The 27,662-nt window shown below is 51.4% G+C and overlaps 1 protein-coding gene across 2 annotated transcripts in view; it reads right to left on the bottom strand.

Moving 5' to 3' along the window:
• Positions 1–202: 202 nt before the first annotated feature.
• The window catches only part of STXBP1 (syntaxin binding protein 1), a 67,633-nt gene continuing 40,173 nt past the window's right edge, over positions 203–27,662 (bottom strand). The window contains exons 7-19 of one of the 2 annotated variants that reach the window (XM_061433582.1): positions 27,173–27,321; positions 25,350–25,434; positions 24,437–24,567; positions 22,816–22,923; positions 21,485–21,545; positions 20,088–20,153; positions 19,028–19,108; positions 17,002–17,140; positions 16,014–16,123; positions 14,577–14,678; positions 12,989–13,074; positions 10,185–10,339; positions 203–2,165 (exon numbers count right to left, since the gene is read on the bottom strand). In XM_061433582.1, the coding sequence (XP_061289566.1) occupies positions 2,083–2,165; positions 10,185–10,339; positions 12,989–13,074; positions 14,577–14,678; positions 16,014–16,123; positions 17,002–17,140; positions 19,028–19,108; positions 20,088–20,153; positions 21,485–21,545; positions 22,816–22,923; positions 24,437–24,567; positions 25,350–25,434; positions 27,173–27,321 (1,356 nt within the window). In that variant the 3' untranslated portion in view covers positions 203–2,082. Of the gene's footprint in view, positions 2,166–8,534; positions 8,661–10,184; positions 10,340–12,988; positions 13,075–14,576; positions 14,679–16,013; positions 16,124–17,001; positions 17,141–19,027; positions 19,109–20,087; positions 20,154–21,484; positions 21,546–22,815; positions 22,924–24,436; positions 24,568–25,349; positions 25,435–27,172; positions 27,322–27,662 lie in introns of those variants that run through there. The other variant, XM_061433581.1, reaches the window with a different exon arrangement.

Below are 27,662 nucleotides of genomic sequence, written 5' to 3'. Positions count from 1 at the left end.
AGTGTGGTGCACACTCTGCGGATTGTCTGCAGACTCCAGACGGCCCTAGATCCTAGTAGTGGCAGTGACCTGGATCCAGAAGGCTCCACGCCACGGCCGGGGGCAGCTGGGCTCCTCCCCACTGGACCATCGATGAAGCCTTTCTCCTCCTGCTCCCCAAGAGAAACCGGGTGGCGAGTCACCCTGGACACCATGAACGGGCGCTGATTTATTTCTTTATTAGACTCGAGTGCTTTAGTACAGAACGGTACAGAGATGATACACGTTTGTGCTTCAATACTTTCAAACACTGAGATTCTGATAATTTCAAGGTAAACAAGTTTCAAGACAGACTAGCTTTTTTTAAAATATCCTTTTGATAAATTATTTTTTATATAAATAACAGAGAAAGGAAAACCAACGTGTTGGACAAACAAGGTCCTGAAGCATGAGCGTCGTTTGGTCAAGGGAAGGGGACAAAACAAGCAGTTTTAACAGGAAGAAACCAAGGCAGGTCCTTACAGTCTGTCCTAAGGAAATAAGATCTTGTAAGGAAGGGCAGGGGGGCAGGGACACAGACCTGAAAACTAATCTGAGTGCAAAGGGGGAAGATTTCAAAGCCTTGAGAAGAGAACGCCACGATGCACCTAACGGGCGGGCGGAGGATATATTCTGAAAGGGGAGGGGGTAGCGGAGAACTAGCACACACACGTTTGCAACGACGATGCCACAAGACAGTAATATACACACACGGTCTGGGGGGGGTTCAAGGGCGTGGGGGGTGGGTGCGGGACATTTTTTGTGACTTCCACTGTCGTTATAGTTCACAGCAGCAGCAGAAAAGAGTGTGCTCCCTTCCGGAGAACGAGCCGCTGAGTCCTGAGGATGAGGAGACATCCTTCCTGCATTGGCCTCTTTGATTTCTGCATCAACAGCTAAGTTTTATACAGCTACATCTTTATACAGAGTAAAATGATTGTTTTTTTCTTACAAGCATGATGACAAATGACCCCACACTACACAAAATAAAGTATTAGGGAGTATCTTAAACAGAGGATGATCTGGGGTGCGATTGGGGTCTGTGTAAAGCCAGCAGGCTACTCTTCGTGTAGTTTGAAGCCTCAGGGGCACGGACAGGAAAGGGACCTCTGAACCAGGAGCCTGCAGGACCCTCCCAGTCCTAGTCCGTTGCTGAGCCATAAGCTCTACCCAAGCTGACCTCACTAAGAAAGAGGAGCTCTGGTGGTGGTGTCGGGGGTGATGCCTGGGGAAGGATGGGGTCTGAAGGAGCAGGTCTAACTGGAGACCCAGGTCCCCAGTGGAAACCTGCTCCTCTCTCATCCAGGCACGGTGATAGACCGCAGACAGGACCACAGCGCTGTGGCTGTGGCCAGGGAGGGCGCTGAGACAGGGCACCCAGCCCGACTTCCTGTGGCCCAACCCCCACCCCCCACCCCCAGAACCGGGGGATGGGGGGAGCGAGCCCCTTGGGGGGAGAGAGCAGAGGCTGGCTCCAGCGCAAACCTCTTGAGATGTCACCTGAGCTTCACTTCCAAGCTCATGTGAATGAGAGCCGGCACCGAGGGGGAGGAACTGGAGTGAAGAGAAAAGACACCCTCAGTTTGACATACTCCAAGAATGGAAAGCTCAGTGATTCCCAACACGAACAGGAGCGACCCCAAACGGGTTCTTAAAAACACCCAAACGTCTACCTTCCCATATGCAAGCAAATGTGCACACGTCACGCTGGGCTATGTACAAGGTCATAAAATCCTGACTAATGGGGAGGAGGTGTCCATTCACCCTAAACGGTTCCAGGAACCCGATGGCAGCATGGCCCTCGTCCCAAACGTCTCCTCCAGGATACACGTAGAAGGGACTCTTAAAGAAAAAAAAAATCAAAAAACAATGCATTCTTTTGTTTCAAACAAGAAGAAGAGGGCATCACCAAACACGAGAACGCAGCGGCGACAGTGCCGGCCGGGCGTGCAGAGCTGGGGGAGGCGGTAGAGGGAGGAGGGGTCAGCAAAGGGACCGAGGCGGTCGGGGCTGCGAGCACTTCGGGGAGAGGGTTCGGTTTTGTTTGGAGGGGCGGCTTATTTTTTAACTGCTTATTTCTTCATCTGTTTTATTCAGTTTCTTCAGCGTGTCCAGCAGTTTCTGTGGGGTGAGAATGTGCGTGGATCCTGGGGAGGCAGAAAACACCTGTGAGCTTGCCGCCTCTGGTTTCAAACACTTTCCCCCTCCCCTGCCCTTGTCCATTCCCACAGCTGCAGCCGCCCCCTCCCCTCCCCTGGCCTCGGTCGAGTGGACACAGAGAGGGGGGTGGGGGCTGGGGTTTGGGGCCACATCACAACTGGCCCAGGAGACATTTGGGGGTCATGGGTGAACAGAACACCTCCTCTGGCTCAGGCAGGGTCCCCCGGGCTGTACCGAGGAAGGTGCTGTCTCTCCAGCTGGGCTCAGTGCTGTCTCCCAGGGGACAGGGCAGCCATCCTTCTAATTCTCTCCTGAACTCAAGGTGAAGCCAGGGAGAGAAGTGCCAAACCACATGGCGGGGAAGAGGGGGGTGAACAGGGCAGCGGTTCGCAGGGGGGCTGTGTGTGGAAAGAGAGGTCCAGGTCGGAAGGAAGGGGGTGGACATAGCACCCAGGGGAAGCCACCATGCTCTGGGAGCCAGCTGGCTGGGGCTTCATGGTGGGAGGGACCTCAGGTGTGAAAGGGGGAGGGCCGGGGAACCTGAGGCCTTACCTTGCAGAGACCCGCACATTGTAAGAGGTTAGAAATGCTTGCAAAAATTTAAGCTAATGGAATTAGATATAATTCTACTGCAAAAATAAAAAAAATAAAAATAAATGAAGTCCTTTTTCATAAAGAGAGATCTAATAAGTGCAGTAAAAAAAGATGCATGGATCGTGTGGTTTGGACATGGACTTACTCAAAAACAACAGAAGTGACTGGTGTGTGAGCATGACGCCTGCACGCATGCAGCAGAAGGCTTCAAAGAAAGAGATCCCGGTGGGAGAGAACTGAACAAAAGAGACCCGTCCTTGAAAATGTGCCTCCCTGGAGATGCGGGCAAGGGTGCAGGCCTTCCTGGGAAGAGGGGACCAGAAACCACAGGAGGCCAGATTTCCACCCTGAAGGCGGGCAGAAGAAGGCTTTGGTGGGATCCTGGGGAGTGATTCCAAATAGCAGGGTCTGTATGCCTTTGACTGCTACTTGCGCAGCTGACCTGACGGCTGGCACTGCAGACCAGGAGAACACTGGAGAAGCCGTCTCTGGTGTGAGAGACTTCTCTGCAGCTCAAGCCCCAGCCACTGCTCTGAGTAAGGAACCAGTCCCTTCCTGGCTGCTTCCCTGAGGGGCCGAGCGTGATGTCCCGAGCGAGCGTGCAGCCCGTGCCAGCCCTGTGCCCAAAGCTGACTCTTTCTGCAGACTCAAGGCTCCTTTGGCAAAGGCGACACCAGTTTCAACAGGGTGTCCCTGTCTCCCTCGAAGACACTCATTTCTGTGACCTTATGAATCTTCCTGCAGGTCCTAAAGGTCAAAGGCCTCATCCCTAGATGAGGTAATAGGAATAAATGTTACCAAATTCTGACCAGGACCACTGGCAGAATGAAACTCTCCAAGTCTCAGCTCGATGCAGTTTAGGTGTCTACAGCTGAGAGATGGCTGCTGGGAACTCTAGGCTGGGATTACCTTGGGGGCTTCCTAGGCTATGCACATGCCAGAAAAACCATCCTTAACGTCCTCCCCGACAGCCATCCACTGGATTCCAGGAAACAAGAGGAAAGACTGGATTTAAAGGGGAATCAAAAGGCCTCTGATCAGATGTCTAGACCATCGTGCTTCCTAACCTTGCTTCCGTGCAGATTCAGGGCTGGGGGGAGGCCAAAAAGAGGTGAAGGAATTCATTCTTTAGAACTGGATATTATCTGATCGTCTGGTGCTCCCAGTCTTTCACTGAAAACAGACAACATCCAGGACCAAGTGAAAGTGTTAGTCGTTCTGTCGTGTCCTACTCTTTGCGACCCCATGGACTGTAGCCCTCCGGGCTCCTCTGTCCATGGGATTCCCCAGGCAAGAATACTGGAGTGGGCTGCCATTCCTGTCTCCAAGGGGATTTCCTTGACCAATGGATGAAACCCAGGTCTCCTGCATTAGCAGGCAGATTCCTTACGATCTGAGCCAGGACCGAGAGTATCAGGTAACCAGTGAGGCCTCTAGGGCTCCTCACACAGGCATGCTCCTGTCCCTTTAAAGGATGCAGACCAGCTGGTGTTAATCTGAAATCACCTGAGACCCATTCCTGCCACGCAATCAGCGATATCGCTGATCAAACTTAATACCCTGGTCAAACTTCTCAGCACCACAAACACTGCAAACGTTCTCACTTGAACCCAAAGGTGGCCGACCATGCAGGCCCTCTAGAACCACTCCGAGGGTCCCCCTTATCCTACATAACTGCAAATCTGAAATGTGAACGGTGATCTTCAAAACAAAGTCATCCAAAGACTGTCAAAGCTTGTGGCCACAGTGAACTCTGCCAGGACAAAATCCTTCCTCCTCACTGACAGCATCTGAAAACCAGAAGACTTCTGACAGATCAGCTGATCCAGCTGGTTCTGGAATTGCCCAAATCAATCCTGCAGACTCAGACTATTGAGGGCAGTGTCAGGGAATAGTAGGTTTAAACTGCACATTTAAGAGCAGCCCAGGTGAGTGAGATGATCTGCCAGGTGTGGGAAGACAGTGGCCTTGCCCACCGGCATCCTACAGATGAGAAAAAGATGCTCATGCCGGTGGGGTATGTTGGTGGCACAGCCAGGCCTAGAAGCCATGCCTCTGCTGTTGATTCTGGGGGCCCTGTGGCCTCCTGCCCTGGGAGGGGATGTGGAAGGCAATGTTCAAACAGCAGCTGGGCACTGGGTCAGCTCTGAATTCGGATTCAATCTGAGTCCCATTGAAAAAATGGAACTTATCTGACCTTGATCTAAAATAAAGCAAAGTGTTCAACATAAAAACAAAACAAAAAAACTTCTTCCCCTTGTAAGTGCTGTGTAATAGGTCTAAGTCGGCCTTGCAGCTCCTTTCATTAGCTTCTGACCGTTTTCTGGACATTCGCTAATAGTCAATCCTTTTAACATAAACCATCCACAGCACCAAGGTGCAGAGCTGATCAAAATATTTCATTTCTTGGTTGGGAGGAATGATGGATTGATTAGTGGGGACTGAGCCGAGACTTGGTGGCATCTGTATGCTTAGTTATCCACGCCTTCCCCCTTTGGCCAGGGCCAGGTGGAGCAGGCCTCAGCTCCAGGACAGAAAGGGGTCAGGAGGAGAGGGAGGGGCCAGGAGGAGAGGGAAGGGCCAGAAGGAGGGGCGAGAAGAGGGAGGGGCCAGGAGGAGAGGGAAGGGCCAGAAGGAGGAGGGGCGAGGAGAAGAGGGAGGGGCCAGGAGGGTGGAGCACAACATTGGCATCCACACACAGAGCCCAGGAGAGCACTCGTGGGCCCACATTCACTGCCGGCCCACATTCACTGCCGAGCAGGGAAAGGGGAAAGGGAAGGGGAAGTCGCTCAGTTGTGTCTGACTCTAGCGACCCCATGGACTGCAGCCTACCAGGCTCCTCCATCCATGGGATTTTCCAGGCAAAAGTACTGGAGTGGGGTGCCATTGCCTTCTCCGGTACCACCTGGGAAGCCCTTAAAAATTGAATGAAAGTTAAAGTGAAGTCGTTCAGTCGACTCTTTGCGACCCCATGGACTATAGATTACCAGGCTCCTCAGTCCATGGGATTTTCCAGGCAAGGGTACCGGAGTGGGTTGCCATTTAAACCCATCTCTAAAAGCTAAGTTTCTGCTCACACTGATGTGTGGGACACCACCCTGCCTCTCCAACACCCTGTATTGTTCTAGGCTTTAGTCACTTGGACAATTACAACAGAAGTGGGCAGGCTGGACATTCATCTGCTTTTTAACTTCCCTGGGATGAGGACTTGGAGAAGGCAATGGCACCCAACTCCAGTACTCTTGCCTGGAAAATCCCATGGATGGAGGAGCCTGGTAGGCTGCAGTCCATGGGGTCACTAAGAGTCGGACATGACTGAGCGACTTTACTTTCACTTTCATGCATTGGAGAAGGAAATGGCAACCCACTCCAGCGTTCTTGCCTGGAGAATCCCAGGGACGGGGAGCCTGGTGGGCTGCCATCTATGGGGTTGCACAGAGTCGGACACGACTGAAGTGACTTAGCAGTAGCAGGGATGAGGACTCTGTGCCTCGATTTTTCTTAACTCTAAAATACAGCGCTGCCCAATAAAGCATCTCAGAAGCCAAGAACATACAGTCTGTAGTGCTCTCTCTGCTCTAATGGCAGCCAAGACACTCTCTGCTGATTGAATGTAAAACAGAGAAAGCAAAGGAGAGGTGTCTCCGATTGCAAGGAATCCCAGGACAAATCCGAGCAGGAACCCCTGGGGTCTGGGTTTGTGATTCTTTCTGACTCTGCAAGGGGTCTGCCAGGGCTCTGGTCATGTCCTTTGCTGCTGCTGCCGCTAAGTCACTTCAGTTGTGTCCGACTCTGTGCGACCCCATAGACGGAAGCCCAACAGGCTCCCCCGTCCCTGGGATTCTCCAGGTAAGAACACTGGAGTGGGTTGCCATTTCCTTCTCCAATGCATGAAAGTGAAAACTGAAAGCAAAGTCACTCAGTCGTGTCCGACTCTTAGCGACCCCATGGACTGCAGCCTACCAGGCTCCTCCACCCATGGGATTTTCCAGGCAAGCGTATTGGAGTGGGATGCCACTGCCTTCTCCGCATGTCCTTTGAGAAGTCTCGAAATACAGCAAATGCTGTCCACCTACCTGCCATCTGCATGAGAACCAGATCTCTCTGATTACCATCCTATCAAGGTGCTTCTTAAGGATGACTTTTTTTTTTAACACTTGCTTTTATTCATCACCCACTGGCCTCGTTTTCTAGGCAAAGGCAGCCTGGGCAGGATGGCAGATAGCCCAGCGCCACGGCCAGCCTCACTGTCCTGGCTTGCAGGCCCTTGCTGCTCCTCACCTCCCTACTGCCCCGGGGCAGCTATCTCTCCGCCAAGGCAAAGAAAGAGGGATGAACAACCCTGCCTCAAGGGCCAACCTTTAGAGCAGGTCCTTCATAGATGGAGCTCATTCTTTATAAAATAAACAAGCATACTTCTGACATTACCCAGCCAGGGTTCTGATGTTCACTCCCCAGAGAATGGAGGGAGGGCTTGCCAGAGAGCGGGGCAGGGCTGCCTGGTTTGAGTCTCCAACTGAACGACGGCATCACAGATGGCCAGAGTCCGAGGGGCTCTGCGATCCAGCCTCCCTGTGTTCTGTAGCCCAGTGGGAGTAACCTCCCCCACTCACACAGGTGCTTGTGGCCAAGCTGGGGCTAGAGTCCTGGTCTGTCTGCTACTCACTCACAGGTGGCTCACAGGGCACATCTCAGCCTGGGGGTGGGGGTGGGGGAGGGGACATTTCCAGGGTCCGTGGTCAGTGGAGTAGAGGAGGGCATGCACACAAGATGTGGCCTCATCACAGTGTGTAGTGAAGCTGAGAAACGACGCATGCTGCAGTGAGGCCTTTGGGGCCAGTCTGCCGTCTGAACAGGTTGGGGAGGTTCCCAGCACGATAGAAGAGTGGAAAAGAGAGAGCAAGGAACTCTTACTCTCTCAAGGGCAAGAATAAAACCTGGATAACCTACCAAACCCACAACAGGTTCCCAGGTAACTGAGATAAAGGCATGAGCTCGTGGGAGAGGATACGCTCTTCAAAACAGCACATAGTGTTGAGAACAGATTTCTACCCAAAGGCTCTCAATCTGACTAGGAGACTCCAGCTACAGAGAGGGGTATGCTTCTCAACTCTTGGAAGGACCCACAGGGGAATTAAAAGCAATTACCGAAATAGCAAATGACTAGGAAGTGCCGCTTTCCCTAGACCAGGAGACACCAGCTCTTTCCACTGGTGGCTGGAGTTCACCACAAACCAGGTGGCTTACGACCCCATCACCCCTTAGAAATTGTTCCTTGGGATAAGTGCCTGACCTGGGCAAAATGTATTGACACATTTAACTACCACAGACTGGGGGTCTGTTCCGGCGCCCTGTGCCAAGCCTTCCTCGTCATCAGGAATTCACCCCACAGCCAGCAGGCTTAGGTGCCGTGCCTGCAGCATCCCTCCATGTCCAGCCCCCTCTGGAGGGCTGTGCATAGCGGTTGTGATCATTTAAAGCTCAGGGGGCTGCAGCTGTCTGAGCAGCAGGTGACCTGTGGCGTGAGCGAGCTGGCAAGCCAGAGCCCAGCGGCGCTCGGGCAGGGTTGGTGAAGGGCAGCATCAGGACACATTTTCAATCGGTGTGAAGAACTGCAAGCATTTTCTCGTTAAAAGAAAATCAAATAAATAATAAACTGAAAAGGGAAAAAAAAAATAAAAAGAAAAGAAAGAGTGACGGAATAAATCAAAGAAAACCCTTCAGAGTGGAAGAGTTTCTTTTGTGTAATAAGCTGCTTTTACTTTGTTTCTTTGGCTCTCACTCCATTGTTGGAGCCTGATCCTCAAAAGATACCCTAGAGGACTCCCGGAAGTCGGGGTGTCTCAGGTCCATGAGAAATTTGGTGGGAGTGAGAATATGAGTAGAACCTGCGGGAGAACAGAGGCCGGCTGACTGCTTGAACACAGGTACGTTACAGGAGCATGCCAACTTAGGCCTACGTTTATGCAGCCAATGAGGTGCGAGAGAGCGAGCCGCATGCGCACACGCAAGGTGCACACGCGGCGCACGCGCACACGGGCCGCGAGGACGGCGGGCGGGCGGGCATGCAAGCACATAGCGGGCGGGGCCGCATAGCGGGCGTCGGCGGTCTGCACCAGGCCTCTCCACCCATCTGCACGGGTGACCGTGTCTCCCCGGGTCTCCACCTCCCGACAGGGACCCTCAGGTCAGGCCAGCGTGGAAGAGGGGGTTACAACGAAGCCTGGCTGGGACGCGTCGGCCCAGGAGAGCTGTGTTTGAGCAGAACTAGCCAACACGCTCATGCAACACGTATGGAAGCCAAAAACACAGAGAGCTCCGCCACGGGGGGCCTATGTAACCAAAAAAGGAGAAAACCCAGGGAGAAATGGTGGCCAGAGAGGCTTCTGGGAGTAGGGAGGGGCGGGGGTAGGGGTGGGGATGTGCAATCTCCCCCCTGAATGGTGGGATCTGGAAGCTCAGAGTTGTGAAGACAGTGCCAGGTCCGTCTTGATGCACCCAGGAAGGGCCACGTGGACTGGTTCCCCCCAAAGTGGAGGTACAAAAGTGACACCTCTTACTGAGCTAAGGGGCAAGGGCAGGGCCCGGCCAGGAGAGGAGGTGCTAGTCATCTCTGGTCAGTTAATGCCAAGAGGCACCCTGGGCAGAGGCAACTCCAGTTTGTTAAGGGCACAAGAAAGAAGGCATTTGGAGAAAGCAAAGATTTTTCTCAATGTTTCCTCTTCCGGGCGGAGAAACTGGGGAGGCTCCTGTAGACATGAAAAAGGGGAAAATCTTCTCCTGCTGCCTTAAGTCAGCTCTTAGGAGCTGCTTCCTTTCTTCTGGAAAACCAGCAGGGATATGATAGACCCTGAAGTGGTAGGAGCTGGCTGGGGCAGCCCTCAGCAGAGCCGAGAAGCCAGGTGGATACGTTTTGAGCAGTATCTGCTTGCACGCCTGGACTATGTATCTCTAACTGACAGGTACCGGGGCCAGGGCTCATTGACCTGTTCACTGAGCATCTTCCGGACGTGAGGCTCGAGGCCAAGAAACTGACATGCCCCTCCACCCCAGGCCCAATTTAGGCTGTAAGTGGGTGCCCTTAACCCAATTTTGGTGGGTGAGGAAATCGCAGCCTGGAGAGGGCGGCACTTTTGAGGGGGCCCGAGTGGCAGTGACAGAGCAGGAACATTGAGTCTTTTGGGGCCTGGGACCAGGCACTTCCCACCATGTGGGGCTGCCGCTCGTCAAGAAGCAGAGCAGACCTGAGGAAGGGCCCCTTCACCCCTCCGTGGCTGCTGTCCACAGACGTGTCTAGAGGCAAAGTGTTGCAGGGGCAGCGGAGAACTGGAGATAGGATGAAACACCAAAGCGTGGAATGGAGTCACAGTGCATGAAGCAGCCCTTCCCTCTAGAAAACACGGCCCACTCACCTATGAGCACTTCCCACTTGCCGTTGGCTTGGGTCACCTCGTAAGCACAGCGCATCTCGTTCAGGCTCACGCCCCCCAGAATGAAGATAATAAGGCGTGGACCACTGCGGTACTCCCCGGGGGCCTTGTTCTTATGCCAGTGCCCATAGCGGGCGCTGGGGAGGGAGGGAGGGGGAGGGGGAGAGAAGGATGTTAATCATGTGTATCTGTATATATAGCATTTATACTTCATTATTCCATGACGTAATTCCCCTGGTGGCTCAGATTCTGGTAAAGAATCGGCCTGCAATGCAGGAGACCCGGGTTTGATCCCTGGGTCGGGAATATCCTCTGGAGAAGGGCATGGCAACCCACTCCAGTATTCTTGCCTGGAGAATTCCATGGACAGAGGAGCCTGGCAGGCTACAGTCCACGGGGTCGCAAAGAGTTGGACACGACTGAGCAACTCACACTTTCATTCCATGACGTAGGACTCATTCTATACACCAGTGACTAAAAACAGAGCAGATGTTTAGCAAGTGCTGTCTGAACTGGACGGCAGTGCAAAATTATCAAGCGCTTTGGCTGCTGGGAGAAAAATCATCACGAGCGCCCGTCCTGTGACCCTGTCATTCTCTTAGAAACAAGCAGGCAACAGACAGGTTCAGGTTGGCTTTAAAGCCAGAGGCTCGGCGCCTCCACCCACTGGATGATGGTCCTGGTGTCTCTCCCAAGTTGTAGAGTTCTGGGACACTCTGCTGGAAGGAGCAGCGACCATAGTCTCGGGCCTGTCTGCAGCTGGCACATTGATTCACCAGGCAGATGTACACTGCAGGCCTCACAGGGCCACCCCAGCACCGAGGAGCTAACCCTAGTGAGATCCCAAGAGCTCGTGGCTTAACTGAAGTGGTGGGTCGAGGACAGTGCAGGGAGGAGGAGGGTCTGCCTTGCACTGCATGGAGAGGAGCTCAGTGCCGTGGGGACAGGCACAGGGAAGGGCCATCTAGCACTACCTGGGTGTCAACGGGGAAGGATTCCTGGAGGAGGTGGTGCTGAGCTGCCTCCTGAAAGACGGGCATCTCAGCGGCCAGATAGTTCCCCAGTGCCTCCTCCTCTGCCCTGGCTTTCAATGGGCCTTCACCTTGTCCTCGGAAACAGTGAGAAATGGGCTGCTTCCAGGTTAAGAAAAATGAGGAAAACAAAAATCAAAACACAATGAGGAGAGCAAGGCTCCTCTGGACAGTGGAACCTTCGCCCTTCTTCCTGACTTACAACAGCATTGAAGTCACTTTCCAAATCTTGAAGGCCCTGGGAGCCCGCCTGGACCAGCCCCGAGGATCACAGTCATTTTGTTTTGCCTGTGAGATCATTTGTCTGCCTTAGTCGGCAGTCTGGCTGTGACACCACGGGGGATTTTGCATTCTACTCCAGTGTTGGCAATAAACATTTGGCCTCCACTGGCATCGGGGTGGGGGAATGTGCCATGCAGGCCTGAGAGTCCCGACAGAAGAGGGGTGAAGAGAGAAGACGGGCAGGGAAAGTATGCGTAGAGGGACGGAGGTGTGTGTTCTACAAAGTCTGACCTGGGAACCTGGGCCACACAGAAGAGGGCAGCAGAGAGTCAAGGGGACCTGTGTTCACAGTGTGAGTCCCAGGGACTGGCCCGTGGACACATGGCCCACAGCGCACAGCAGGAAAGACTTCTGGATGAAGACAGCAAGGTGGTGCATGAGAGGAGGAGTTTTCAAAAACATACACATGAGGCATCGTGGGCAGCCAAGAAAACACAGAGGGCTGGAGGACTGGGAGATGGAAGCACGGACTGCTTTCTGCTCACATCTCCAACCTGAGAAATGTCTGAGCATCAGCAGGCACATGGACAGGAAAGGCCGGGGGCTGTAATTTTTCCATTATTTTCTGTAACACCTTTATGGACAGGTAACTCATGTATCATACAATTCACTTGTTTAAATTGTAGAATTCTCTGGTGTTCAGTATAGTCACAGAACTGTGAGCCATCACCACAATTTTAGACCATTTTTAGACCATTTCACCACCCCCCCAAAAGAAACCCTGTACCTAGTAGCAGTAACCCCTGTCTCCCAGCCCTCACCCCTGTTCCCAGCAACCACTTATCTACTTCTCTCTTGAGACTTGCCCATTCTAGACATCTCATATAGACAGAATGATAGAATATGTGGGCTTTAGTGACTGGCTTCTTTCACTTAGTATTTTCAAGGTTCAAGGTTGTAGCACGGATCAGTATTTCATTCCTATCTTTGGCTGAATGATACCCCATTGTATGAATGTACCATATGTTGTTTATCCATTCATCAGCTGATGGACAGCGGGGTCATTCCCACTTTTGAGCTGTTATGAATAATACTGCTCGGAAGATTGCTGTACTGTCAGTTTGAATGGGGTGGTTAGGGAAGAAGGGAGAAAGTAATAATTGATTAAGGACCTGGAGGAGATAGCAGCCATGCGGATGTATCTGGGGACAGATCATTTCAGGCAGGGGGGGAAAGCAAATGCCAAGGCTCCTGAGGCAGAATTGAGCCTGGCATGTTCCGGGGAGGGCAAGGAGGCTGATGTGGCTGAAGTGGAGGAGGAATAAGAGAGGAGTAAGGAGTGAGTCGAGATGGAACAGGAAGCCACGAGGTGGAGGGCCCCCCGGGCCACTGCAAGGACTTGGCCTGCACCCTGTGACGAGCAGCTGCGGGAGGGTTCCCGCAGGTCACGCGGGATCACGGCAGGACTACCGTGTGGCTGCCGTCCAGCTGGACACGGTCCTGCTCAGCCCTCTGCCCTTACTTGGTCCTCACCTCACAGCGGTGGTGCTGAAGGAGGCAGAGGAGCGGGTGGAGATGTACGGGTAGTGCTTGGTATCAAGTTTGTCTTCAATAGTGTCCTGGAAAGAAGAGAGACGGCTTTGACAAGGGCTGATGGAACCAAGGTAAGACGATTCCAAGGACCAGTCACTTAGCCAATCACGGCCAGCTCTGCAGGAGCTCCTCTGCCTGCTGGGGGGTGACTCCTGCCCTGCTGGGCGTGGAGCAGGTGCCCTGGGACCAGCGGATACAAGGAGATGAGTTTAAAGGTCTGCTCTTGAAAAGAAGTTATTTTTTTAAAACCCTGACTTAATTTTTCTTGCTTCTCTTTCAGTTTACTCTTTTCTCCCCTTTATATTCCATGTGAGGTTATAAATGTCCCATCCCTCCAGTAGGCTCCTGACCCTTGCATCCGTCTAGTAGCCACTACGCACAGGTTTCCAAGGGCCTATTGTCTGGTGGGTGGATACTGCTCCCCACCCTCTGCTGCCGAGAAGTCTCCACTCCCGACAGCTACCGTGTGGCACCCACACATGCCTCTTTGGGGGGCTGGGCGGAGAGAGGAAGAAGGAGCAGAGAGTGAAGGAGGGAATGAGGTGGGGGGTTGGCCTACTCTGCCAGGCAAAAAGATGTCACTGGTTTCTAGATGTCTCATGTTCACCCATCCTTTCCGTTTGTGGGATTTAAAAATAGGAAGCTGACGCACTCTGTATATTTAAAATATAGCTATTTTAGCATACAATTCAGTGGGGACACCTGGACTGCTATGAATTCGCAAAGGGATCCTGGGCGAGTCTCTTTATTCTCTGGACCTCAGTCCTGTCCAAGGGCAGCAGCTGGACAGCCCATCTCCAGGCCCCACTCCAGAGCTCCCGTGGGGCAGGGTTCTACAGTTTCCTTGACCTTGAACTACAAGGGGGAGGGGAGGAAGGGACACCTGGGCTACCTTCCCTTCACAGATGCAAAACACCATCTGTGCACAAGGCATGGTGCCAGAGGACATGGGAGGAGAGGGCGCAGGGCCAAGGTCTAAAACAATGACCCAACCCAGCGAGCGGCACACAAACACACACAGAGCAGCTCTGACACCTGCTGCAGGAGGCCAGGGAGGCCTCTGTGGTGCTGGGCGCTCAGCTACGTGGTGCTCAGTGTGCGGAGACAGTGAGACCGGACGGGGACTTCGCAGAAAGGCAGGATTCAGGAGGTGGAGAGCGAGAACGTGCAGGCAGGGGATGATCTGAACAGAAAGGTGCTTGCCAGGGTCTCTGGCTGATGTGACAGGAGCAGCTGGGGGGCCTGGGGTCACTTTCTGAATGCCCTCCCTGCTGCTGTGCCCTCGGTGTGGAGCTCACTACTCATATGACCTTCAGGCACTGCAATACCATCAAGGGGGCCCTACTCTGGGGCTGAATCATGTGGATCTGGGGAACCCGCGTCTGGCTGACTGTCTCCTGGGGCTGCTCTGCGCAAACCCTCCGAGGCCCAGATGCAAAGCCTCAGGTGTCACTGCCACCTGAGGGTAGGTGAGGCTGAAGCCCCCAGGCCCTGCAGGCCTCGCACCCTCGTCCCAGCCTGTGCTGACCTCCATGATGTCTTTGATGATTGGGGTCCATCGTGAGAGCTGGTAGGTCTGCTCACTGATACGCTCCTTCCGCTCCGGCTTGCTCCTGCGACGCAGGGTGGACTGAAGGCAAACACATGACAGGCGGCTCTGAGTCAGCACCTGGGCCCACATGGCCCCGCTGGTCCCAGGGCTCCCTGTGGGGAATCAGCCTTGGAAAAAGGCTAACACATGGAGAGGTTTTCCTGGAAAAGCCCAGACTATGCCCATGGGCTCCAGCCCAAGAATCTGGAGCAAACTTGGTTCTTTTTTAATGCCTTAAAAAATGGCCAATGTGGCTCAAACATATAAGAACCGTTTTTTACAAAGGCAAGAAGTTAAAAAAAATAGTTTGTTGTCAATTACTGGAGAAGACTCTTGAGAGTCCCTTGGACAGCAAGGAGATCAAACCAGTCAATCTTAAAGATAATCAACCTTGAATACTCATTGGAAAGACTGATACTGAAGCTGACACTCTAATACTTCGGCCATCTGGTACGAAGAGCTGACTCACTGGAAAAGACCCTGATGCTGGGACAGACTGAAGGCAGGAGGAAAAGGGGGCGACAGAGGATGAGATGGTTGGATGGCATCACTGACTCAATGGACCTGAGTTTGGGCAAACTCAGGGAGATGGTGAAGGACAGAGAGACCTGGTATGCTGCAGTCCATGGGGTCACAGAGAGTCAGACACGACTTGGCCACTGAACAACAGAAGAAAATCCTGCTCTGGTGAGACCTGTCCTTTGATTTTGCTTCAGCAGCACAGGGTGCACTGAGAGAATCATCTCCATTCTCATTTGGTCCCTTGAACACTAAATGACCCCCAGTCACAGGTCTCTGGTCTGGTGGCTCTGGAACAAAGCTCTTGACTCTAATAAGATTCCAGAAGGAGCCAACCTACAGCCCGGTTTTATCAGCACTGACTCCCTGCAGGAAGCAGGGTTCCTACAAGCAAGGTTCCTGGTAGGGGGCCCCTCCCGCCTCAGCCTCTTCTAGAGCTCACTGCCAGTTGGGCCCCTAAAACCTGCCCCAACTGGGTCCCGAGTCATTGCCAGAGTAGCAGACTCAAAGGTCTCAAGACGGCCTGACAGCAACCTCACAGAAGATGCTGAGTCTGAATGTCCTAACGGCTGAGCCAGGCTGACTCAAGACACGCAGGATGGAGCTGGTGTGTCTTGGGCTGGTTCACGGGCACAGCTCAGCTTTGAGACCACATGGTGCCTCTTTGATGTGCCCGCCTGGCTTCCCGGCACTACACCATGATTCTGTTTATACCTCTACACCTGCCTTCCTCTGATTTTTTCTTTCTCGATGTTGAGTGTGTGTATCATAAGCTGTGTTAAGGAAGTTAGGGGAGAAGAGATGAGAGCTGCCGCCTCCCCTGGGCTTCCCCCACAACACGAGGCTGGCGCTCACGTCTGTGACGATGGGCACCCCGAGGTGTGCCATGTTCGTGATGATCTCACTGTCCTCCGGCGGGATCTGAGCGTGCTGGATCAGTTTGTTCAGGTTTTCCTCAGTGATGCCTGCAAGAACAAAACCCTGATCACCATACCAGCCACTGTGCATCGCACACTCAGAAGCAGAGCCAAGTGCCTGTGGTGGGGGATGGCGCCCCCTCTCCTCCTTGGCATCAGTGGGAACTAATCCGCTCAATGTATCGACTTTACTGTAAGACAAGGCAGGGCCAGGACTCCTGTTCAACTCTAGCCACTCTGTCCTGGGCTATGACCACCAGCAACTGCCCCTCCTGACCTGTCTTTCCATCCATCTCCTGCTTCTCAGCCGTCCCCACCATCCCGGGCCCACGTCACAGTCAGCTTGGACAAGAGAGTCTCTGTGTCCATCTTTTTGCACAGTGGACACTTCTGGCAACTATATGTGCATAAAGATCCCTTATTTATGGGCACAGATTGGGGGCTTCCCTGGTGGTCCAGTGGCTAAGACTCCAGGCTCCCAGTGCAGGGGGCCTGAGTTTGATCCCTGGTTGGTGAACTAAAGATCCCGCATCCCACAGCAAGACCCAGTGCAGCCAAATAAAAACAAATAAATAAAGGCACAGATTACAAATGTGGGGTAAGTTAAAAGTCTCTGGCAGAAATGCTCTAATAAACTGGCTATACAGCTGATAGACTCTCCCTGCTGTCCTCACCCAGCCCTCTTCTCATTATCCTGTCCCTCCGACTAACTCTAGAATCACTGGGGGATACACAGCCTCTAGCTGCAGCTGATCTGCCTACGTTTCTCCAGCTGTAAAGAGCCCCTCGGACCTTCCTATTAGACACCCTTTTCCTTCCCTTTTCCTTGTCTCTTGAGCTGTTTTTCACTTTGTTCTCTCCCTCCCAGCTGCCTCATTTTCCCCAAGAAAGGGCCTGTCTCCTCTGTCATATCCGGCTGTTCCTACCATTCTTCAAAAAGATGTAGAGAAGGATGATGCGGATTTTGTCATAAGTGCTGACATTTGCATCCAGCAGAATGGGGACGATGGCTCTCATGGGGTCCTTGATCTTCTCCCCTTCAGCATCCGTGCCCATGGCCAGGTCCTGCAGAAAACACACCGTGTTGGCCCCATGGCAACAGTCTGGATAGACGGTAACTATTAGAAAACGGGCTGTCCGTGGATGTCTGTAATGTGTGGCTTGGTTGGGGAAGGTCAGCGACAGGTGCTTGAGCTCCCCCACATGCTGCAGTTAATCAGCACGGGTTTCCATGACATCGGTAAGAGCTGAGGAAAGCCCCAGGTTTCACTTTCCAAAACCAGAGACCACACAGATTTGCCATGTTGTTGAAAGGTAGGCTTTTCCCTCCAGGTTGAGTGCCAGTGAGCCTCAGCTGATTCCTCAGGGAAAGCCTCAATCCCGGTAGGTCCCCAGGAGGGACACAGCCCTGCAGAGAGCTCGGGGCTTCAGGGGATGAAAAGCGTCAGTATTGTGAGGTGCCTCTGCCTGGCTAGACTCCTCCTGCTGTGCTTCCCCTGGCACAGAAGGGGGAGTTTTTTTTAAAAACTATTCTGGATTTTTTAAAAACTCTGCTTTTAATCTTCTAACACTTTTAGGGGGAAGAGAAAAAACATGGGCTTCCAAACCTGCACATCTCACTGAGGGAGATGAAGGAAGGGGAAGCTGACAACAGAACTGATGAAAAAGAGTGGAGTAAGCATAGTCTCTGCCACCCCCCATCGCCCATGACTCAGGCAAGAGGCAGATCCGTTCTCGACAGGCCCGAGAAAGCAGCACGTAGGTCTCGGCACATCCAGAACCATCTGGTCTTGTTCTGCAACTTTCTCTGTAGCTCTTACAGAAGTTGCCAGAAGATTGCCTTTTTTCTCTCAAAATCCCAGGAGCCTGCAACAAGTATGATCTCGAGTTGGGGTATCTCTACCCAGCCTGAATCAGAGGAAGGCAGGGCCCCCCCTCTCTGAGGCCCCTTCAGCCCTCAGTGAAGCCTCAACAGACATCTGCACAGCAGGACTGACCCTAATACTCCCTCAAAGTCAAATTGAATGTTACTAGTTCAACAAGTACCTCTGGGCACTTCTGAAAAAATGTAGACTTCCCAGGGTGAATCTCAACTGCATTTGTACCGGTCCAGGGATAACCTGTCTTCTGGAGAGTCATGTTCTGATGGTGAGGACGCCTTGTGTTTGCAGAGATCCCTGTGAAACTGATGGATTTCAGCAGGACCACTGAGAGAGTCCACGAATCACAGCTCATCTTAGGAACCTAACCCCAGCCTGTCACATCAAACCAGGGGATTTAGATCTTAGCCTCACACTGAGAACATGAGTTGTTTTTTCTGTGAAAAGAGACCCTTTGGCTGAGGTTTCACATCATGGGATTCCCCCCTTCCCTTAGACGCAGACCCTGGATGAGAATTATCACACATGAGGAATGCAGCGCCAGGATTAGCGATTCCACACGACACTCCTGGAAAATGTGGCAGTTTTGTTATATCCCTTCACAGAGGAAAAGAAAAACAAGCACATCAAACGAATCAGTGACAGGACAGAACCCTGATGGTAACTGTGATCAGGGAGGCCGTGGGCGGATTTCTGTCCTTCGGCTACACTGCCCGCTTTCGGCCTCTAGGTCTCCAAGCTGGTGCGGCCACAGCAGGAGGAAAGGACACTCAAGAGTTAATATCCAGCCAGCTCTGTCAGTGCAGGGCTCAGTGCACCTCATAAGTCTCTTCTGCTATTTCAGGGAGCATCTGCAAAGTCAGACATGCAAACCCCAAACGGCACGGCATTCCGGACCACTCTAGTCCCTACCATTGAGAGGAACTGCACTGGCTCCAGAGTTGAAACAACAGGATCTAGCAGGCTTTCCCATTTCTATTTCCTATGATTCTGCGGGATGTTCAAGGTAAGACGTTAACATTCAGCTGGGCAAGTAAACCAGCCTGGCAGAAGGAGAAGGAAAGGGCCCTACCTGTTCCACCCGGCAGAGCTTATCCACAGTGCCTTGGTAATGCTTCATACAGTCCTCGGCAAGGTGCAGGTGGGTCGAATACTAGGACAAAATAGAGAGTGTGTGGTCAGGGAATCTCTCACTGACTCACGCAGCATTTGCTGAGTAGCTGCTAAGTATGAACACGGTGCTAGGTGCCTAGGAGTCCCCAGCCTCATAAAGGAGATGAAATATGCGTTCAAGTAGAGAACTGTGTGTCGGGCAGAGGGACAGAAACACCTACAAGAGTCAAGAGGAAGGAGAAATCCTTTAAGGGGGCAGGGTGGTGTGACAGTTTCACTGTGTCCACAAATCCTTTGATACTCCTCCCTCCAGCAGGTGGCGCTCAATACCCTTCTCCTTAGGGCTGGATTTAGTGACCACTCGGGCAGTGAGTGAGGAACACACAGGCAGAAGAGCGCTGCGTGACTCCCAGATCACCGTGACCTCCTCTGAGCCCAATCTTGCAGGCCCATGGGGTAAGGAATTGGAAGGATACAGAGAGAAAAAAGTCTTAGGAAATAAACTTTCTTTCCCCAACTTTCATTTTTTTTTCTAATAAAAATTGAAGATGGGGGCCTCCCTGGTGGCTCAGTGGTCAAGAATCCACCTGCCAATGTAGGAGACTCAGGTTCACTCCGTGGTCTGGGAAGATTCCACATGCCGTGGAGCAACTAAGCCTGTGAGTCACAACTACCGAGCCTGCGTGCCGCAACTACTGAAGCCCACACACCCTGGAGCCTGTCCTCTGCAGCAGAAGCCACCACAATGAGAAGTCGACACACTGCAGCTAGAGAGGAGCTCCCGCTCGCCGCACAGCAACAAAGACCCAGCACAGCCAGAAATAAATTACATTTTTAAAAACTGCAGATGACTAAAAACTTGTGGATTTCCATCAATCCGTGAGTGTCACGGGGCTTTGAGGAGTCTTTGCAGCTGTTTATATTCATAATAAAATGGATCATTTTGGATCATCATACCTTGCTCTTTGGCCGCAAAGAGTCTGGCGCGATTGAGCGACTGAGGAGCAGTAACAACATACCTTGCTGAGCTCTTTCTGGTACTGGGGCATCTTCTTCAGCATCTGGGACAGGTCCCGCATGGTGGTCTGTGGGGAGAGGGAAGCACATCGTCTCACTCCGATGGCCCTGAGCTAAGAGGGTGGCCCGGGGGGTGGGCCCAGCACAGGACAGCAGCTAGCACCGGACTCCTGAGCACATGTTCTGTAACCCCCCCAAATGCACCCGTTAAACACAAGATCATGTGTGTTTAGATTTCCACGTCTCTGGCTCAAAAAAATTACTGATCCAAATACTGTGACTATCTTATAGGTGGGGAACAGACCTCAAAGTCTAGCAATTATGTTTTATTTATTGGACCATAAAGTAACTGAGGGCACAGTTCTTGCCAGGAGAGAGCAATTTTTCATCTCTACACTGCTTTTCTGCATACTTGGCTCAAGCAGTCATGGCATCAATTCCCATTTCATCTCTGCAGAAAGGCCAGAGTTGTGCAGACAGGTAGGAAGCAGTGAAAAGGTGAGAGAAGGCTGGAATCTCACCCTGGCAGGTGGAAGGGGTCTGCTGACTTTCCACCTGGGTGACTGACCTAATCCCATTCATGTACTCAGTAAAAAATTATTGAATGACTACTACACACCAGGCACTTTTAGGTCCTAGAGGTACAAGGACAAAAACAAACAGAAAAGAATTTTTGCTCTCATGGAGCTCACACACAGCAGAGGAGTCATTATAACGGAGTGGGTTAGCACTTCTGGAGGGACTCACAAGTGAGGGTGCACAGAGCAGGGGCACCTCCCATTGTCAGGGAAGACAATGCCTGAGCCAAAGGACAGGGACCGCATAAGGCAAGGCTGGGGAAGGAGCTCAGGCATGGCTTCAGCCGTGGTGGGTGGCAAGGAGGAGGGCGGCAGAGATGAGAGTCCGTGGGGCCCAATGACCTGGGTGCTGTTAAGGCGTGTCCACGGTGGGGCTTGATTCTACTGGGATCGGGAAATCACTAAATGATCCTAGGCCAGGGAGCAGCACAATTAGAGTGGCGTTTCCAAGAGGAATAAACACCTCTGATAACCAGCAGGGAGAAGGAGAGGCCCAGGTGAATTGGGCTATGAATTCTGTTGCTACCACAAGCTAAAAAAGGTTTTAGCGAGTTCTTCTGGCTTAATGTGTATTGTGATCCAGAGCAGTAAATGTTAATCCTCAGAGTAACAAAAAGAAGCTCTTTATAAATATTAGAAGATGTGGGTTCCAGGTCTCAATCTTGAATACAAAAAGAAGACAAAATAGTAAGAGATGAAGAGAGGACCAGGAACCCCTCTGAGCCCCCAGTTCACTAGTCCTATACTGAGGTGTCCTCCTCACCCCTAGAGAGAAAGCAGGGATGAACCCAAAGGGCACTGGAGTATGGATATGGGTTTACCTTCTCACCAGTATTCATTCTCTTGCTGGAAGAAAAATCCTTCAGAGAACGGGTGACTTCCCTGGAAGAGAGAAGGAGGCAGCTAAGCTTCAATGCGGCACCAAGTGCCTCTGTATCGGGGTCCCCAGCCTCCGGGATCTAACGCCTGATGATCTGAGCTGGAGCTGATGTAGTAACAATAGAGATAAAGTGCACAGTAAATGTAACGCACTTGAATCATCCCCAAACCATCTCCTGACTCTGCATCCGTGGAAAAACTGTTTTCCATGAAACTGGTCTCTGATGCCAAAATGGTTGGGGACCACTGCCTATAAAGAGTCACACAACATCCTTCCTTTAGGACTATGCAGTGACTTTTCCTGCCCTTAGGTATAGATTTCAAGTGATTTTCTAAGAGGAGAGAGAGATATGCCATTTTCCTAATACTCTAAACCAGGGGTCTCCAGAGTTAGGTGTACAAGACAATTTGTGAACAGAAAAGAAAATGTTAGGACATCTATGTATATAATTTTACTTCATCCTTTTCAAATTTATGTTTTTGTATATGCTATCAAATATGCACATTAGTACAATAAAGCATATATCGAATGTATAAATAAAATAAGATAACTGCAAATGTGAAGTAACGTTTTTCTAAAGTTGAATGATCCTCCAAGGTTTGGAGAATACTTTTCTAAGCAACTATCCCAGGCTATAGTATTTTCTCACTGTTCCTTGTGAACTTCCTGTGGATATTATCAACTCAGTGTAGCAGAATGTGTCCTTCTGCAAAAGCAAACTTGTTATCTACAGCTTAACAGCCTAATAAAAACTTTCCAGAGTTAGAAACATTTTGAAACATTTTCTGAGCAAGGTACTCCCTTCCGTATAGAGATTAGTATATGCATTGACTCTTGCTGAGAATAAGTTTAGGTATGACAACAAGGAGGAAGGAGACATACCAGCTATATATTTAAAAACAAAAACCCTAAATTGTATGTAGTAGATCTTTCAATGGAACAAACTGGCTTCAAGTGTTTAGTGTTTATAAAGCATCTTGAAATGAGAAAACGCTTTCTATAAACGCTTTCTAAAAACCTTAAAAGTAACCCTAACACGGAAAGGGTTTTCTAAATTCATGAGATTGGTATAGCCTGAGCTCAGATATCAGAAGGGATTCATCATCACTGGTTAGAAGGTAGGTGACTTAGCAGAAGCAAGGGACTCCTGCCTGCACTGGTGAGCTCTGCCCAAGGAGCCCAGAGAACGCGCACTGGCGCCCAGCACCCGCGCCCCGCCGTGTCGGTGGGGTGAGCCCTGGGGCCTGGGGCAGGCGCAGGGCAGGCTCTTACTGGGACACCTCCGCGATGTGCTTGTGGCGCAGCGCTATCCAGAGGTCGTCGTCCTCGTCCAGGAGCACCTCCTTCACCCGCGCCTCCCCGATGCCGCTCGTCTCGTACCTGGACAGGAGACGTCCCACACAGTTCACCCAATCCCCTGGTTTATAACAGACCGACGCTCACACGAACGACTGCACAGCAAGCCCTCCGATCATCTGAGGTGCCGCTGTCTGCGTCAGGTCTGTGGCATCTAATGAGGCTGGTGGTTTCCTTTTTTTTTTTTTTTTTTGCCACACCACACATCTTGTGGGATCTTAGTTCCCTGACCAGGGTTGAACCCAGGCCCTCATCAGAGGCATGGACTCCTAACCACTGGACCACCAGGGAATTCCCAAGGCTACCAATTTCTAGGGCAGGAAGAGACCTAAAGGTCTGATCAAAGTCAACTGACTTGAAGTTCTGTTTTAAAACCCTCAGGGTCAGTTGGTAAGTGCTCCACTGGAGCCACCTGGCTCAGGTGTGCAGTCAGGTTATAGGTGGTTTTGGAGGCACTTGGAAAGGAGAGGCGGGGATCACACTTGTTCCTGGGATGGCCTGGGACACCATCCTTAATGTGTGGGACTGAAATAGCCTCTGGCAGCTGCCTGCAACAGGCCCTCAGCAAACTGTCACAAGTACAACCGTGAACATCTAAGGGAAATCGAGAATTACAGATACCAAAGGGGGAAAGCTGAGATTCAGTCATATTTTTAGAATCTTCATTTTGAAACCACTATCTTTATGGTTGAGGTTATAAAATCAATGACACGAGAGCAATGTAGTCTGTTCCCATAAAAAGAAAACTATGTTTTTAGAGATTGAGTTTCTGATGACTGCTACCAAGAAAACTGTTTACAATGAAGTAAAGTGCAAATAAAACTCAGTAGTACAGGACTTCCCTGGCAGTACAATGGTTAAGACGCTGTGCTTCCGAAGCCAGGGATGTGGGTTCAATTATTGGTTGGGGAACTAAGATCCCACATGCCACATGGTGTGGCCAAAAATAAATAAATTAATAAATTAATTTTAAAAAATTTGGTAAGAAACTCCTACTGGTATATTTTATCATCATATTTCATGGTCTGTAGTTAAGAAGTTTTAACTCTGAGTAAGGTACGCTCTTACACAAGTCAACAATATTAACACATCCAAACCGGCTGTGAAGTGAAGTGACATGAGCTGTGAACTAAACATTTCAAGTTCTTGTTCCCCAAAACAGGCAGAGGTTTCTAGCTGATGGTGCAGTTGCACTTTGGGACTCAAAAAAAAGCATGCAGGCTTATTAGTGAGACTGTATGGGGACTTCCCTGGTGGTCTAGTGGTTAAGGGTCTGCCTTCTAGTGCAGGAGATGTGGGTCAGATTTCTGGTCAGGGTACTAACATTTCACACGCCCCAGGGCAACCAGGCCTGAAAGCCCATTCACCACAACTAGTGAAAGCCTGCCGGCCACAACCAAGACCCAATGCAGCCAAAACCAAATTAAAAAAAAAGACTGTATGAATGTACCTGCTTTTCCTAGGATTAACGACATCTGTGTCCTTAAATTAGAGGTGTGTCTGGTTCATTTGCAAAGCTGCAGTCACGTGTACTTACTTGTATACGTCATTTTCAATAGGCAGCAGGTCGTAACTCATAGCCTGAAAAGTCAGCTCATGCAGGACGGGGGAGCTGGGGTCGAAACCACGGTCCAGGATCAGGAGCTGGGAGCGTGCCTTGTCCGGGCCCTGGAAGGAAGGACACCGGGGAGGGTTTCATGAACCGCCCCATACAACTCCCGCTTCTCTGACTAGCACAGCTAGCCCTCCCGGGAAACGTGGCGGCAGGATGTGAACTCTGACCCAGAAAGCACTCAGTCCATCTACTGCTGGACAAGGAGGCCAGCACACGCCATGTGAGAATCCAGTGTGTCTGTTTCACAGGAATAGGGTCCTTTGACGCAGATCCAAAACGCAGGGTGCAAAGTGAGTTTACGAAGCAGAGCACCACCTGGGTTCCGCTATCAAAAGGGGGACCCATCACCCAACCCAGCCAGCCTGGGACGGAGCGGGTTCCCAGAACCTGGGGCTATCAGTGTGTAAGTCACGATAGTGATGGGCTAGTTCTGAGATGCATGTGATAAAATTGCACAGAACTGCACACACACACACACACACACACAAGCACACGTAAAAACTAGTGAAATCTGAGTAAGGTCCAGAGATGTACAACATCATTCTTCTGGTTTCAACTCTGTTCCATTGAGGGGATTCCCATGACACAGGGCTTTCAGTGCTAACACCGGAGAAGTCCTAGTGAACAGAAATAAGCTAGTCGCTCGGCTCCACTGAACAGAACCTGTACCACCTGCCTGTACCTGGCTTGGGCGTTTGCTTCACTGGAGCTCAGTATGCACAAACAGGGGCGCTCATGCACACCCAGTGAGCAAAGGAAGCCAGCTGTGCCCAGGCTGCCCCATGGACACTGTGGTCCCTCGGCAAGAGAACCACACGGGCCAGGTCAGACTTACCTCCCCCATCGTCGGGTCATCGGCTTTGTAGGCGTCGAGCTTGTCCTGGATTAGCTGAGCCAGCAAAGCGTTGTCTTTGTATTCCCTGACAAGGGAGGAGGGACGGAGGGTGAGCCACCCTGTCCCAACGGATGGCACCGTCTGCCCTCAGGGAGGAAGGCAGGACAGTGCGGGAGGGTCAAGGGAGAGATGAGCTTCATCTGTATTATTCTTTTACAAGAAAATATAACTCAGATTACATGTACGGTTAAAAAGGAAAAAACAAAATACTTAGCTCAGTGCCTGGAATGTAAATGATTTTCTAGTTTCTTAAAAAAAAAACCAAAAACAAAACCATCCAAGTGGAAACAGAGGGGGTCTTCCCAAGCAGCTCCAGTTAAAACAGCCACACTTCAGCAGAGTGTGGACACAGCCACGTGTCCTTTCCCCACCGTCAGGCTATCTCAGCCTGACCTACTTGATCTTCACTTCCCTCAGTTCAAATTCCCTTGGACCCTGTTTTGTTTTGTTGGAAGTGACATTTCCGCTGGCAGAGCTATAAGATGCAAGTTGAGAACCTCTGGACCTTCCCTCTTGGCTGAGCCTCCAGCGCCTCCTAAGTTCCTCTGGGTGATGTTCATCATGTGGCTGCTGCCCGCCACCTGGCCGCTCTTAGTGCAGAAGCAGCTCCACCCCCAGTCCCATCCTCCCAACAAGTGAGCTCCCAGCCCTCGTTTTTTAACTTCTGCCAGGCATCTGTCGGTGAGGACCCTGGTGGGGGGAGGGTTGTCCTACGGGTGCCCATCCCCAGGGACAAGAGGTGATGAGGCGCCTTGGCACTTCCCGATTAGGCCCTCCACTGCTCTGGCAGCATCCCGCCTTCTGGTTGCTTCTCCTTGCATGACTATGACCCCTGCACTCCCACGCCTCTGTGTTCACTCCCTCAGAGGCTGCCCAATGACAACCACTGAAGGGCATGACCCCAAACCTGGCACCCGAGGCCTCCAGAAATGGTTTTCCCGTGCCCTGCTGCCTGCACATATGCAGGGTGAGACTGCCAGCCCTTCTCAAACTTCCCCTTTCTTTTCCAGGGTCATGCTTCCACTCATCCCAACTGTCCACACAAAATGCCCCCAGCTCCTCATCGGTCTACTGAAATCCCAACCTGTCCTTGGCTCAGATGCCGCCTCTGCTCTGAAGCCGGGCTTGCTCCTCTCTGGACGCCCAGGCCTGTGGCCTGCACTGCCCCAAGGCACTGGTCCTGCAGGCCTACGCTGCAGGTGTGCACAGCTCGGATGTACATTATGCCAGTACACATCCTACCTGCCCGCCTGGGTCAGGGGCTTCCAAGGGCAGAGGCTGTGTCTTCAGGTTAAGCCCCCAACCTAGCACTTAGCACACAGCAGGTAAATGACGAGTGAATGACTCGATCAATCTGAGGACTGTGTCCTTTGGAGAATTATTCTCCTTGTATTTTATCTTACCCTGAAATGTCTTTTTCAAAGAGTGTATTTGTTTTAAGGCAGATTCTTTACCATCTGAGTCACCAGGGAAGACCCTTTGTAAGGTTAGAAAGAGATAAAAAACTGAAGGAAATCTGGCTTACAGTTACATGGGGGTTTGTGCTTGGTTATATAACTGAATATATGTATTCCATGCCCTTTTCTGCATGTATTAGTATAGTTCACATTAAAAATTTAGAAAATAACAAAAACATTGGAAAATAGTCAATGTGAGATGCTCAGATCTTGACCCTCTGGAGACAACTGCCAGAAAATGGGAAGGCCAGAGGAAGTTCCTCACTTGGGGGGGGTCACCGAAGGCAGCCTGGGGTGCAGCCTTACCCCCGGTACCGCACGGCTGGGTACTCCTTCAGGGTGGCGCACAGAGTTGCGATCTGCTCCGCCAGGCGCTCCAGGATCGGATTCTTCATCTGAGCCTTGTGGGGACTGTAGAAGCTTTGGAAAGAGTCAGCAGAGTCCAAGGAATACACCTGAAAAAGGGGAAATATATATATGTATATACACAACGACAGAGGAGCCTGGCGTGCTGCAGTTCATGGGGTCGCAAAGAGCTGGATATGACGCAGCGACTGAACAACAACAACATATATATATGTATATATATAAAAACATATATATATTTCCAGAATGGTGTTCCCTCCAAGCCTTGTAGTGAGGCTACAGAACAAGTGTTCATTTATTCTACAAATACAGCTGGGCATCTGCTGGGTGCCAGGCCTTGTGTACTGGGAACTGCTGGTGGCCAAACCATTACTGTCCTCAGGAGCATGCAGTCTTGCAGGAGAAGGCAGATGAGTAAACAGTGAACAAA

The sequence above is a fragment of the Bos javanicus genome, chromosome 11, assembly GCF_032452875.1.
Source record: "Bos javanicus breed banteng chromosome 11, ARS-OSU_banteng_1.0, whole genome shotgun sequence".
Classification (NCBI taxonomy): Eukaryota; Metazoa; Chordata; class Mammalia; order Artiodactyla; family Bovidae; genus Bos; species Bos javanicus.
The sequence above is the reverse complement of the archived record's forward strand: the minus strand, read 5'-3'. Positions and strand labels throughout refer to the sequence as shown.